Below are 14131 nucleotides of genomic sequence, written 5' to 3'. Positions count from 1 at the left end.
ATTAGGCAGTAAACCCCTCTTTTGTAAGATCAATTCTTCCAAATGGTTTTGGAATAGATATGGAGGCCCTCTTTTAATGGCTTGTGTACGTCCATGTAGGGTGCAATAATTCTAAGGAAGTAGAATATCCGAGCAAACTGTTTAAGAGGGGCAGTGGAAAAGTTTAGTTCATTTTGATGCAAAATTTGCTGGTTATAGTTTCTTTCTACATTTAGTTTTGTTTTGGTTTATTTATCTTGATGTATTCTCTAGTTTGGAAATAATGATATGCCAATACCTGGATTAATTGCAACTTAGATGTCATCTAGGTTGTAATCTAGAAATGCTGAAATGTATAAATTGTGATAATGTTAATTGTTGATGCGGGGTGCTAGGTACTTGTTGCATGCCTTATAGTTCGTTGGGTTATTCAAATTAGCCCTGACATGGGAAACATAAAGTTTTTGTTATTTCTTCCTTTATTTTTTTGATTTTCAGCATAGAATGCGCTTGATTTCCTATTTGAACCTTGGCTTGTCGATTAATGGTTATAGAAAACAGTATCCATGTTCTGGCAAAGCTTTGAAATGTGCTTTAATATTCTTGAACCCTGATTGTTTAGAGTTATTTGGGACATCATTCTATGTTGACGTTTGTCTGAGAGGCTGCTTAAGAAGAGTTATTTTTTTAACTACATACTTGTTCAGGACTTGAGAACTCACCGTCTTAGGGCTATACAATATGAAGCTGCTTAAAGTTGCAAATAGGTTGAGGCCCAAAGCACCACTCATATGCCTTATGCACCTTATTCTCAACCAAGAGTAATGAATATGAAAAGCCATGAACTTGAGACCTTGATTCTAAACCAAGACCAATTTACTTGAGCCTCTTGATTCAAAGCTTTTTCAGAGGCTTGCCCTGCGCCTGTATGAATTACAAATTTCCGAAAGAGCAGGACCTGGACTCTTGCTCCTTGTGATATCTTGGAAATCATTCCTGCTAATTCCCACTAAGAGGATGGTAGTTGGATGGTCTTGCTCTAATTGCTAGTAATACTTCTACTCAAGCGAAATGGAATATTTCTTGGTTTTTCATATGTAAAAGCAAACAGATTGTAGTTCCACATCGATGATAGGGATCTAAATCAATACCCTTCTTTGTTAGTAACTCAATTCCAATTAGTTGATTATGGAGATGTGGCCTACTGGCTAAGTGGAGACAAGGTATCTAACAAAACCCTCTTTGATCAAGCTACCGGCATCCGCCTAAAGAGGGTTAGTTGATCAGGAAAAGGAATATATTCCATACTTTCGGCCGCCCACCCCTAAGTTCTTCACTTTCTGATCCGTTTTTGCACTTTTAGGTTTGTGTACCAATGACTTTTGGACTTAGTAGCCAAGGAGTAGTGCCTTTGGACGGCTAGGAAAGCTCTGAATTGTGCTGGCCTAAACCTAAGCTAATTCCTGGTTGTTGGCGCCTTATTTCCATTAAAGCCTTCGAGGAACATCGACTCTTTACGCTATTTCCACCCCGACCAATGCAACTTTGCGTATAAATGCAGCGGTGTGGATTCCTGCATCCTTCAATTACCATTGCACCCTTCTTTTAGTAGGAAGGAAAGAAAAGGGCAAATCTCTTCCCTTTGGGCAAACGGTGAATAAATGAGGGCATTGTAGTCATCTGGTGGGAACCCAGGAGCCAGTCCAATGTCATCTTTGCCTTTTAGGTTGCTTAGCCCACATGATATGCTCTTTTATGGCATATTCATGCTTCCTATATTTCCATGCCATGTGACAGTAGAGAAGAAGGGAACCTTGTGAGTATTGAGAGAGCCAATGGAAGAACAAGTTGATTTGGTCGGGAAGGCATTCGTGGATCATTTTTACCATCTTTTCGACAATGATCGGCCTGCACTCTCTTCGCTCTACCAGCCTACCTCCATGTTGACGTTCGAGGGTCAGAAGATACAAGGGGTTGACGACATCACTGCCAAGCTCAACCAGTTGCCATTCGATCAATGCCGACATGAGATCAGCACCATCGATTCACAACCTTGTTCTTTCACCGGTGGCATTGTGGTTTTTGTCAGTGGCAGCCTCCAATTGCCAGGCGAGGAGCACCATTTGCGGTTCAGCCAGGTTATTGTTTCTTACTCAAAAGTTCAGTCCTCGCCCTTAATGCATTTCCATTTCACATTATTGAAATCTCTTGTTTTAATCTCGTTACAGATGTTTCATTTAATCCCCATGCTTCAAGGAAGCTTCTTCGTGCAGAACGACATATTCCGGCTTAATTATGGTTGAATTCTTTTCACTTTCCCCCATTCGATCATTTGTATTGTAAACTCATCTCGATCACCAATGATTTCTTGAATAAAAAGAAAACCCAAGTTACCTTGCCTCGCACTTCTTTCACTCTCCAACTCCTTTTCTCTGATAGAGAAGCAGCAGTTTGCAGTCGTCAAGCGTGCCTACTGATACTATTTCATTCACCAGGAATCCTCCTCAATCCCTTGTGTGCATAACCAGAACAGTTACGAAACGCACAAAAATTGGTCCCTGGAAGCTTTGAAAGCTCCTTGGGCCATGTTTTAATTCAATTGTTCCTGTAGGCCATTACGAATTAGGTTTGGGTTATGATTAAAACCCCATATCTGGTTCAAAATGGCAGCCATGGACATGTAGCCCATTGTACTGCTAAAATCAAAAGATATCGTAGAAGAAACATCATGATGAAATGCAAATATATCCTTTTGCAAGTTGAAGCAAAAGTACCATATAAAACCAAATACTATTGTAAATTATTCCAAGATTATCTAGTAAACAATGTTGGGTTACCCATAATTTTATTTGGAAAATGGATACAAAGTTTGTGCAGGCTAGTTAGAGGAATGATTTGGATGTGCTGTGGGTGGACATCACGTTGCTAAAAGAGAGAGAAAAGAGGGGAAAAAGGAAAAAGTGCATAAGAAAGAGTGGAAGATAAAGGTGAGTCGGTGAATCAATGACTCGCAAATGTTGAAGGAAGATCGATGAGTGGCGATGTTCATGTTCTAAAATTACTTTATGGGGTTCTGTTTGTGGTGAATTTCTGCTCGATCATGATGGCTCCCATTGTTTTTAAGGAGGATAGAAAATCCCCCACTTGGATCTTAAAGTGCCAGACAGCGGCACCATGATCCCTTTGCTTTTCTTTTTTCTAGACTTGTCTTGCTTGATGGATCCATTCAGAGCTCTAGAATCCCATTAGCCATTAAATTACATAACTATGCATTTAAATATAAATAAATTTGTTTTTTTTTAATTTTAACATGGTATTATAAGAGACGTTATCTTCATTTATTAATTAATTTTTTCATAATTAATGTTATGTGTTATTTTTACATATTGAAATGATGATAAAAAAAAATCTCATAGCAAGATCTAAATTATTTTTTTTCGTTGACCTTCTTGCAATTAATATTATATAATAAATCTGTTATCCTTACACATAAAGAGAAATATTAAACTTTAATGAATATTTATAAATAAGTCTCTTCGCTCTTTACTAATTGATTTTAAATTAAATATATATTTTAAAATTTTAATAAAAATCAATACTATATCCATATAAATAGATAATCTCATTAACACAAAATAATGACACAAAAAAAAAGAAAAATTGTTGTAATATTGATTTGAATCAGACGTGTAAATTTAAATGTTAAATAATTGATTGCATAACTAATATTTATTGAGACTAATAACTGATCGCGTCTACACTTAATTTTGACAAAACCATTGAACGTTTTTTTCCAAAAGTTAGCCTTTGCTTATTGGCATACAAGAAATTGTCAATACCTAATCATGTCAGACGTTTGAATCTTTAGCCTTAGTTGAAGAACAAAAGGGGATCGAGCTTGTTCCTTTAGCAAGCTAGCTCGGGGATTTGCAAGCTCGTACTGCCTACTTCTTTGAACCAGTTAGCCATACGGGACCCAGAAGAACGCATAACGTGTAAACTAATGTCAATTTGTCCCATGTTTGCTTTGTCCAAGTTGACAAATGATCCATAAGAAACTCTGATCATCACGAAGCGTAGTTAATGATAGCTGTCATCTTCTAGGAGGACGAAGACACACTTCACACAACTAAAATCTCATCAGCACAATATGAAAATTCACATCGCACTAATACATATTCTAAAACCATTAATTTAATAATTTTTTCAATTTAAATTACATAAATATTAAAAAATTAAATTCAAATTATTAGTAGTGATTGATTTACTTAAATTTTTAGGTAAATTTTAACAATGACTTTTACTATATTATATAGTATATAAGAAACCATACACCATACTTTTGATTTTTTTTCTCATTTTATACATTATCTCCAGGGCGGTGATTAAAAAAAACCTCGTATTAGGATCTCTTGCTGCTTATTTAAGGACTACAGGACAAAAGAGCCAAGGACTGCAAGTCTGCAATTAAGCTTAGCAAGCTCAGTTACTATAGCATGGCTACTACCCATCAGCCTCTACTGCACAGACCAAAATCCAGCAAGGTTCTCCCCCTAATTTTCTCCATCGCTGCTATAGTATGCTCAGCTGCTCTAGTTACTATTCGTTTAGTAAAACTCAGCTCCTTTACTCCCTTACCAGACCAAATATGTCTGGAAGCTGTTGATCAGAAATCATGTTCGGCCTTGCTCTCGGAGGTAGCCTCAAACTCAACTATGAAAATGAAGGATGTTGATGTACTACATGCCTTCTTAGAGAAATCCACAGCTCAGATGCAAAATGCCATCAACCTGGCCAACAACTTTAAGCATCGGATCAACAATCCTAGAGATCAAGCAGCTTTGGCTGATTGCCTGGAGTTGATGGAGTCATCCATGGATAGGATCGGGGATTCTATGGTTGCTCTTGGAAAAAAAGATGTCTATTCCCTTTTAGATGCTCACGCGTGGCTAAGTAGTGTGCTCACCAACCATGTCACGTGCTTGGATGGGCTACGAGGGTCAGCCAGGATCCTCATGGAGCCAGGGCTAAATGACCTGATATCAAGAGCAAGAACCTCCCTAGCCGTTTTTGTTTCGATTTCTCCTGGGAAGACAAGATTTGTGGAGCCATTGATCGATGAGTTTCCATCATGGGTCAGCGGTAAAGATCGGAAGCTTTTACAGGCTTTGCCTAATGACATTAAGGCCAATGTCGTGGTGGCCAAGGATGGCAGTGGCAACTACAAGACGCTAGCGGAGGCTGTGGCAGCAGCACCAGATAAAAGCAAGATCAGGTACATAATTTATGTGAAAAACGGTACTTACAAAGAAAACGTTGAGATAGGAAAGAAGAAGAAGAATTTAATGATTGTTGGTGATGGCATGAATTCGACGATTATCACCGGTAGCCTAAATTTCGTTGATGGAACTACAACCTTCAAATCAGCCACTGTTGGTAAAGATCTTATCCTTCATTAATCTTCTGCAGCCATTTTCCTTCTGTCACTGCCGCTAATAGTATATCGGCTATGGCTTACTTGCTTTTGCCAATGCAGCGGCTGTTGGTGATGGATTTATAGCCCAAGACATATGGTTCCAGAACACAGCTGGACCAGAAAAGCATCAAGCAGTAGCCCTCCGTGTAGGAGCCGATCAATCTGTCATAAACCGCTGCAAGATCGATGCTTACCAGGACACTCTCTACACCCACTCCAACCGCCAATTCTACAGAGATTCCTACGTCACTGGCACGGTGGACTTCATATTTGGTAATGCGGCCGTGGTGTTCCAGAACTGCAAACTCGTAGCCCGAAAGGCCATGAGCTCACAATCAAACATGGTCACCGCTCAAGGAAGAATAGACCCAAACCAAAACACTGGTTCTTCGATCCAAAACTGTAATATAATAGCAAGTGCTGATCTTGAGCCCGTTAAAGCCTCCATCAAGTCATATTTGGGCCGGCCCTGGAAGGAGTATTCAAGAACTGTTGTGATGCAATCCTACATTGGTGACCATATTGACCCCTCGGGATGGTCAATTTGGAATGGGGATTTTGCATTGAAGACATTATACTATGGGGAGTACATGAACAGGGGACCTGGAGCTGGAACTAGCAAGCGAGTGAAATGGCCAGGCCACCAAGTCCTGATCAAGGCGGAAGAGGCCAAGCCGTTCACTGTGGCCGAGCTCATTCAAGGAGGATCTTGGTTGCAATCAACCGGGGTGGCTTATACAGAAGGTCTGTAAACAACAGCTACGCCTCTTTCAACTTGTTCTGTTTTGATTGAATAAATGGAAGTTCTCCACCATCCCTTTCATTGTATATTTTGCCAATGCACTGACATGAGTTTGTGGTTCAATGAAGTTCTAGTTCATTAATTCATTGATTGCTTTGAAGCAAGGATACAACAATTTGCTGCTGTCTTACTCATCAACTAAACTAATTTGGATGGAAAACTATTACTAACCTTGGTTTTAGTTGAGCTAAAATTGACATTTGCTGACTACTCTACTTCTCAGTTAGTGCTTCAACTTTTGTAAGAAAACAAATTAACATTTTCTTTGAACAATGGCACAGGTTTCAGTAAGAGTCTAGTAATTAGATGGTGTTTTCAACTATGGTGCCCTTAGATTCCTACAGATGGAAAAACATTATTCTTTTAATTAACACTTTGTGTGTCATGGTTTTAAAGGGAGTTGTAAATGCCACTACGACCTTGTACGAGAGTAAAGTTAGGTATTTAAATATCTACACCATCTTCAATCTGTAAACCATTAAACTTAATAAATCAAAACAAACAATACATTGCTTGTTGACGTGAACTATGAAATTGTACATACTCAAATTTATTTCCTGTTCAGATCGTTGGAATAAATTGTCTGGTTTAGATTGTGTCAAAGGTAAGAAGGTGTGTGTTTCATTGTAAGAGACAGCTGCACCGAAACGTGGCTGCAACAATCAACAATTCTCAGCATATTATTGTCTGAATTACCTATGAGCAGATATTGTGAGTTTTTTCCCAACAAGGAAACATGGAAATTTAATTAGCTGTATAAGATTGCAAGGTGATGTGGTCACAGGCGCAGTAGGAATATTGTAATACCCTTGGAAGGATTCTGTAAGCAAATTGAGAGGAAGACATTGTTACAAAATCAGATTCAAACCTCCCAGGCATGATATTTAAATGTATGACTCTCCATGTGGGCGGCACGAAAGATTAATAAAAATGGCTTGACAGTTATGAAAGAGATACGTTTCTGTTATTGAACCAAATGAAATGAATGATTTGTTCTGTATGGTGTTTTGACTTTTGATAGTTGTTTCTTCTTTTCCCCTTCCTCAAAATGGACCATCCTTTGAAGAATGAACATATTAATATAAGGTCATTATAAGTAATACAAGTTTTACATGGTGGAATTGAACTTCTGACGTTTAACCTGAAGAAGTCGTCAAAACTGCAACAGTTGTCTGTTTAGTTGTCTATGCACTGCATTTCTCTCTCATGTCTTTTGGTTTTTGCCCGTATTTTAAGAGAGAGGCACTCTGCATTTTCTCCTTCCAGAGCAGCCTTAAAAAGACATACAAAATACCTGAGTTCCGCGCTTTACTCGCTCAGACAACAAAGCAGCCTACGCCCAACAACAAATATTGTCACAATCTCGTGCCCGTTAACCAAACTAACGAAGCCACCACCCGATTTTTCTATGTCGTGACTGGGTTCTTTGTTTGTTTTGTCTGTCTTTCAAGACCCAATATCTCTCGCCCTTCGTTTTTGGAGGTTCTTAATTCTTTTCATGGCCCCCCCACCCCCACCTCCTCGTCTCTTCCCTTTAGAACCCTCTTCTCTTCATTTCTCTTGAAGCCTCCGTTTTCCTTCCTTCCTCGTTTGTTTCTTTAAAAGGGTTGTTTGTCTCTCTGTTGGATTTCTTTGGTTTTTTCTCCGAGGTTTCCTTTTTGCACGTTTTTCCATTCATCAAAAGTGATAGCAAACCAGATGAAGAATGGAACCTTGCATCAATGCTTGGAGGAGAAGTTGATTCTCTCTTGAATCTTCCAGCCATCATTGTCACCGTGTTCTTATAGGTACATTACAATTATTTATTTCTTTACTCTTAAAAGATTGTAAATGATGTATAGGACCGTATCTTTCATCGATGTAGCATCATAATTTGCTTTAGTTCCAAGGATAGATACCAACCTTGTTTCACGGGTAATAGAGTTCCTCAATCACATGTAATTACTCCTCTGATACGCAGCAACTTTTTGTCCTTTCCTTTTGATTTTTTTTCTTTTGGTAATTGTTAAAAGCTTAAATAAACAAATCTCATCTAAGTACAACTACTTTCCAGCAGGCAAAAGTGCAATCTCTCCTAATTTATCTAGAGGTTCCTTCAATATTGCATCATTCTTTGAAACCGGCTGTTCCATTGTGTTCCTAGTCCACCATCATGGCTACCAAGATCAAAGGGATCTACAAAGGATTCAAATTCATCTCCCAAATCTTTGGTGAGGCACTTTCTGTCTGTTTATTTTGCATATTTCTGTGTGTATGCATCTAAGTGTTTGAAATATGAATGCATCTGAGCATTTTTCCTGGGTTGCTTTTGTATTTGTGATGGGTTTTGATTGCTTTGGAACTGAGATGGGAAAGGGTATTGTTGTTTGTAGTTGTGAAGGAGCGAGAGATGGAAATTGGGTACCCGACAGATGTTAAACATGTGGCACACATTGGTTGGGATGGCCCTTCTGGCACTGCACCCAGTTGGGTATGTTGTCTACATTTTTTTGCATTTTCTATCAACATTTTGATTGAATATTCAAACACTAAAATTTACATACGCCAAAGCCTGTTGTGTCTCTCCTAATTGTTGCCTTGGTTGAGGCAGATGAATGAATTCAAGACAGGCCCTGATTTCACAGCAACATCCATCGGAAACTCCAGAGGCTCTAATCCTACACCTCTTTCCACGTGGTCCTCTCAAGGCATGTTTTCTCTCAATTTAACTTATTTTCTTTTGATATAGTAAATGAAGAGAACAGTAGGTAAAGCCAAGTGAATAGCTATACTTCTAAATTATGCAATCCTGAAGCATTGTCTGGTATCATGTGGGGAGTTCCTAATAAGACAATAGAAAATAGGGCCCTTTTCACGGGTCAGATTGATAATGTTTTATGCCTCGACTGATTGAAGCTAAATTTCCAAGACATGGAGAAACTTTTTTAAATTATTTAGCTCCCAAGAGGGAGAGTTTGGCTCTTCTGTCACGGGACAAAACATCCATATCAAGGAGAATCTGTAAGCTTCTAGTCCTAAGCTCGAGACCTTTTCGGTGGTCCCTTGCAATAATTTTACTGCCTCCATAACTCTGGTTTTAAGAAGGATTTTTTGGTAGCACTGTTGACTTAGCTCATGTCATCTGTCTGAAAGCTGTTCAGCATTTAAGTTTTGATGATATTTGGCCATATGGACATAATGTTAACAGTGACAACTCTTATTTTTGCTTGTTCCCTTTTGATAAAGAAGAGAACTTCGTGGAACTGGTTCACTTTTCCATGAAAATTTCTGTTTGGAAAGATGTCTTGGGATTTACCTCTTTGTTTTCTGTCCTGGTTTGGGCGGGTATGTGACTTTGTGGTTTTTCTCTGTTAGAATTTGTAACACACTTTGATCATTCTTCATGGAACTATCAACAGTCATTTACTAAATATATTGTGATCAGGTAATAACACTGTTAAACTAATATAACATTCTGATCATGCCTTTCATTGATTTGTGACAGATTTTGAACAATCAATGGGATGCGAACCTGCAAGACAGATGATAAGAGACCTGTCTTCCGCAGATCCTCCAAATATTCCCAAGAAACAAAAATGGAAAAAGAAGACGACTTCCTCTCCCAAGTCTTCCTCAAAATCTTCGCGAACATCAAAGACCAAGGCCATATACACACAATTGGGATCATCAACAGGCCTTGAAACTTAGAGATCATCCTGCAAGATTTGTGGCCTTTGGTTTCAACTGATAAACAATCAACACGCAGAGACAAGATTGCAGAAGTTCCTTTCAGTACTCAAGATATTCATGAAGACAGACAAAAAAGTGTAGGAATTTGAGCAAAGCTTGTGTAAATTAGAATTCATATTTAATTTACAGAAGGGTAAAAGTACATTAGGTAGGGTTGATAACATGAACAAAAAGGAATGATCGATATCCAGGGTGAGACTTATCTATATAGCCAGAAGCAAATTTTTGGTTTACACCAAGGAATAATCATGCAGGGGAGTTGTATTGTAGTTGTGTTGGTGGAAAGTTTTGCTGATTCAGATAATTGGACTCGAACAAGTTTGTAAAGGAATCTAATCTTTCTCCTTGTTGCTTATGGATGAAACGATAGTTTATCTTCAGGAATCTTGCTGCTTGAAAGGATCCCATAAACGGGAAGATGTTTATGTTCAGGTCAATCAAATGGTTGCAGTCCATGTTTTAGCTTGGGAATCCAAGAGTCTTTTGATGTAATTCCCTGTCAGGAATGATATAATTCCAAAAACCACAACATAAACCTTCTTATAATTTGATTAATGCATTTGTTTAAGGAAATTTCTTTTTTCCGACTTAGCACCCTGTTGATAAATTTTGTCTAGTAAAATTACAAAAATATCTTTACGTGAAAATAAATAGGTTAACTTTGAATTGAAGGTATTTTGATTATTTTTTGGGACAATTAATAACCTATCCCGTATTATTTGAGAAAAAAGGAAAAAACTACAAAATGTAGTGTAAAATAATTAAAATCACAAAAGATTGTAAGAGTTTACCTAAATTTTAGTATGAAAGTTAGAAGAGAGAGGAAAACGATTAGAAATATTGTCAAAGTAATGGTTTATGAGTCACTTACTAAATACTAGAATTACAGCTTCAAATGGCAGCCAATTGCATCCCTTCCAAATACATTGCAAACTTAGAGGAGGAGGTTTCAGGCTTGACTTATTCTACATTAATTCTGACTGCAGCATCCAACATTTCGATTCAACCTTTCCTCCATACTCTTTCTTCTCAATCTCTCCCTCTGTTCTCTTCTCTGCCATATGCACTGACGCCTGCAATTTCATTGGTAGAATCCAGTACTACAAACAGTTTCCATTAGAGCGTCAAATAGTTTTTGTTTGATCAAGATTAAGTAATTGCTAGGTGATTCAATGTTTTATCTCTGAGTTTCTGTCGAGTAGGAAGACATGAAATTGTCATGGAAAGTCTTAGGCTTCATGTTGTTTCAGTTTTGTTCCACAAATCATTTTTGTTTAGACCAAGATTATGATACCGAGGCACAACCTACGCTTCCCGAGGGGCAAGAAAATTGTAATGGGATTTTCGTTTCCTACAATTTCATCTCTTGAACAAAAGAATATCCGCATGTGAGGAATGCAACAGCTCAAGCCTGGGCGTTCAAAGCCACAGCCACGATGATGAACACAGGAACATATGTGCTACAGGCCTGGAAGATATTCATTGGGTTTCGATACAAGGAGATACCAGTTTCAGCAGGTGGAGCAGTTTTTAACGAATGGTGGGGATTTTCCTGCTGCCGTTGGCAATGTAACTTACCTCTCAGGATACAGTTAATCTGATCTCGAAACATCCGTTGACACAGCCGATGATTTTAACCAAATTCAAGCGCAAATTGAATTGAGTGGCACGCAGTTTGGTCTGAGACCACCTAGGATCCCAATGCCTAAAACAATAAAACTTGTAAACGATGGATACAAATGTCCAGCACCGACTCAACGCAGCGAGTACTTAAAAGTCCTCCTTTTGTCTGTCTTTCTTTCTATACTTTCCCTTCGCTTTCTGAGGCATAACAATAAAAAAGTTCGTGTTGTTCACCGACAGAGACCGCAATGTACGTATGTTGTGTTAGGAACCCAAAGTATATGGCTAAAGACCTCAAAACAAAGTTCTTGCCACGCCAGAAAGGGGACCTTTCGATTTCTTATAATGTTACTCAATCCTACGGAAACAACTACCTTGCTCAGGTGACGATAGAGAACAGTAACCCCTTGGGTCGTCTTGGTCATTGGAACTTGACTTGGGAGTGGATGAGAGGGGAATTCATATACTCAATGAAAGGAGCTTATGTGCGAGAAGTAGACACGGCAGGCTGTATATATGGTCTTGCTGGGCAGTACTACCAAGAAATGGATTTTTCTAATGTTTTGAACTGCCAGAAGAATCCTATTATTTTTGACTTGCCTGCGGAGAGAGCAAATGACACCGAGTTGGGAAAGATACCGTATTGCTACAGAAATGGTACCCTTTTTCCAGAAACCATGGGTGGAAGCAAATCCAAGTCGGTTTTCCAAGTGGGCTTCAAGCTACAAAAGATGCGCTTGCAAGCTGGCAAGTGGCTTGTAACATCCCGAGGCCGACCGAAGGAAATTTTAAATGTTGTGTTTCCTTCTCTGGTTATTACGACGAGTCTGTCATACCTTGCGACACTTGTGCCTGTGGCTGTGAAGATACAGAAAAATGCAATCCGAAGAAACCGGCAATGCTTCTTCCTGCAGAGGCCCTTCTTGTTCCCTTTGCAAACAGGTCAGCAAAAGCCAGAGCTTGGGCAGCACTTAAGCATTTTCCTGTCCCCAAGCCAGTGCCTTGTAGCGACAATTGTGGAGTTGGCATAAATTGGCACGTCATTTCGGATTACAACCATGGATGGGCCGCTCAAATCACCCTTTTCAACTGGGAAAGAATCAACTTTGAAAACTGGTTCACAGCAATTCAGTTTAAGAAAGCTGGTAGTGGTTACGAAAAGCTCTACTCTTTCAATGGAACGTTACTGACAAAACTCAACAACACAATCTTCATCCAAGGCCTACCAGGTTTGAATTATTTGATGGGAGAGGTGAATGGTTCAAACCCAAAAACAGATCCAAATGTGCCAGGGAAACAGCAATCTGTCATTTCCTTTAAAAAGAAGCGCAAACAGGGGATCAATATAGCAGAAGGAAATGGATTTCCTTCAAGGGTCTTTTTCAATGGGGAAGAGTGTGCACTCCCTACACGTCTTCCAATTGGAAGTGGAAATCGATGTAGATTAAATTTGGTGCTAGTACTTCTTTTCACAATTATGAGCCTCTTGTTGATAGAAATTCACAACTGAAGGAATGAGGTTTTCCATTTTTTCAATTAGTATCACTCTTTAGGGAGACAGACAGTTCAACTCCATTACAGACAGAAGCTAGAGTTAACAGTAAACATTTCATTGTTCAAATTTTTACTTAAGTTTCATGATTCATATCATTTCCATCGACTTCAGCTGATACAGAACAGAGCGGCATAGGGATGGGCATTATTAATTGGTCGGCCTCGGCCCCTGTTTGGGTCTTGAACTTGCCAGTTTCTGACCAAGTCCTTGTGTTGGGCTGTTTAAGCTTTGGAGCTAAGGTCATTTCTAGTCGGAACTTGACAGATAGGCCCAAGCCAGAAGAGTCCTATAAAACCCCATGTAAGGCCCATTTTAGTCCGTTTTTCTACAATCATTTTCAACTGAAACAAAAATTAGTTCTAAAACCTTTTCTGAGTAATCAAACAGGTTAGTAATCCTTGATAGATTAAATACTACTCTCCAAAAGTTGAAGTCCGATGGACGCCTCCGATTACAGACAACACCGGCTACCTTTGCAATAATGAGGAACAATGAAGAGATCAGTCAGTTTTGGAGAAAAAAAACCCTGGCGAACGTTCTGACAGTAGTAGAAGCATTGGGAAAGGGGTTACCAGGCAGAACCTTCTTGTGGAAAACACTCTCAACAGGGAAAAAGCTTTTTGGCTACCATGTTGTGGCAGCATAGTGATAGTACTATATTTAGCACGGGAGGAACTTTTCAAAAGTTTTAGGTGTAGCTTAAAGTCAACCAATAACACCCTGTTTAATCAGACCGTAGTTAGTGAATGACATTAGAGCTCGTCTCAACTACTTATCAAAAAGTTGTCTCCATTTCAGCAAACAAGATTCTTTGCTAGAAATAGTCCCATGCAATTAAATAATTTATGTACAATTATTCACTTAAGTGACGTTTAGTACATTATAATGCAATGTAATTATAGGTAATGTGATTGCAAGTAATGTGATTGCAAGTAATGTGATTACAGGAAAAATAACATTACAGTGT

At 38.8% G+C, this 14131-nt stretch overlaps 3 protein-coding genes and 1 pseudogene across 4 annotated transcripts; all 4 read left to right on the top strand.

Annotated features, from left to right (window-relative positions):
- Nucleotides 1–1091: 1091 nt before the first annotated feature.
- On the top strand, nucleotides 1092–3237 carry NTL (NTF2-like protein). Its single transcript, XM_021439514.2, has 2 exons — nucleotides 1092–2117; nucleotides 2208–3237. The coding sequence occupies exons 1-2, from the start codon at nucleotides 1815–1817 to the stop codon at nucleotides 2280–2282; spliced, it is 378 nt and encodes a 125-aa protein (XP_021295189.1). The 5' UTR covers nucleotides 1092–1814; the 3' UTR covers nucleotides 2283–3237.
- A 1187-nt stretch (nucleotides 3238–4424) lies between these two features.
- PMEPCRA (methylesterase PCR A) lies at nucleotides 4425–6339 on the top strand. The gene is made up of 2 exons (XM_021439511.2): nucleotides 4425–5415; nucleotides 5516–6339. Exons 1-2 carry the CDS (start codon nucleotides 4476–4478, stop codon nucleotides 6205–6207), a joined length of 1632 nt encoding a protein of 543 aa, XP_021295186.1. The 5' UTR covers nucleotides 4425–4475; the 3' UTR covers nucleotides 6208–6339.
- Nucleotides 6340–7402: 1063 nt separating this feature from the next.
- LOC110424233 (CRIB domain-containing protein RIC10-like) lies at nucleotides 7403–10370 on the top strand. Of its 2 annotated transcripts, none has more exons than XM_021438771.2 (5): nucleotides 7403–8044; nucleotides 8311–8467; nucleotides 8630–8727; nucleotides 8848–8944; nucleotides 9742–10370. In XM_021438771.2, the coding sequence occupies exons 2-5, from the start codon at nucleotides 8410–8412 to the stop codon at nucleotides 9942–9944; spliced, it is 456 nt and encodes a 151-aa protein (XP_021294446.1). In that variant the 5' UTR covers nucleotides 7403–8044; nucleotides 8311–8409; the 3' UTR covers nucleotides 9945–10370. The 2 variants fall into 2 exon arrangements, with proteins under 2 accessions (XP_021294446.1, XP_021294445.1); XM_021438770.2 differs by having other exon boundaries at nucleotides 7405–8044; nucleotides 8314–8467.
- An 824-nt stretch (nucleotides 10371–11194) lies between these two features.
- On the top strand, nucleotides 11195–13119 carry LOC110424745 (COBRA-like protein 10 pseudogene; annotated as a pseudogene).
- The last annotated feature ends 1012 nt before the right edge of the window (nucleotides 13120–14131 follow it).

This window comes from Theobroma umbraticum, unplaced genomic scaffold (assembly GCF_002168275.2).
Source record: "Theobroma umbraticum cultivar Fairchild unplaced genomic scaffold, ASM216827v3 scaffold_204.0, whole genome shotgun sequence".
Taxonomy (NCBI): Eukaryota; Viridiplantae; Streptophyta; class Magnoliopsida; order Malvales; family Malvaceae; genus Theobroma; species Theobroma umbraticum.
The sequence above is the reverse complement of the archived record's forward strand: the minus strand, read 5'-3'. Positions and strand labels throughout refer to the sequence as shown.

What these genes read in the sequence shown, in the direction of transcription:
- LOC110424233 (XM_021438771.2), top strand. Translation starts at nt 8,410, where the DNA reads ATGGCTACCAAGATCAAAGGGATCTACAAAGGATTCAAATTCATCTCC. An exon ending in ATTCATCTCCCAAATCTTTG is followed by an intron (nt 8,468 to 8,629) that starts GTGAGGCACTTT and finishes TGTTGTTTGTAG; the next exon opens with TTGTGAAGGAGCGAGAGATG. An exon ending in CTGGCACTGCACCCAGTTGG is followed by an intron (nt 8,728 to 8,847) that starts GTATGTTGTCTA and finishes TGGTTGAGGCAG; the next exon opens with ATGAATGAATTCAAGACAGG.
- PMEPCRA (XM_021439511.2), top strand. Translation starts at nt 4,476, where the DNA reads ATGGCTACTACCCATCAGCCTCTACTGCACAGACCAAAATCCAGCAAG. An exon ending in CTTCAAATCAGCCACTGTTG is followed by an intron (nt 5,416 to 5,515) that starts GTAAAGATCTTA and finishes TTGCCAATGCAG; the next exon opens with CGGCTGTTGGTGATGGATTT.
- NTL (XM_021439514.2), top strand. Translation starts at nt 1,815, where the DNA reads ATGGAAGAACAAGTTGATTTGGTCGGGAAGGCATTCGTGGATCATTTT. An exon ending in ACCATTTGCGGTTCAGCCAG is followed by an intron (nt 2,118 to 2,207) that starts GTTATTGTTTCT and finishes ATCTCGTTACAG; the next exon opens with ATGTTTCATTTAATCCCCAT.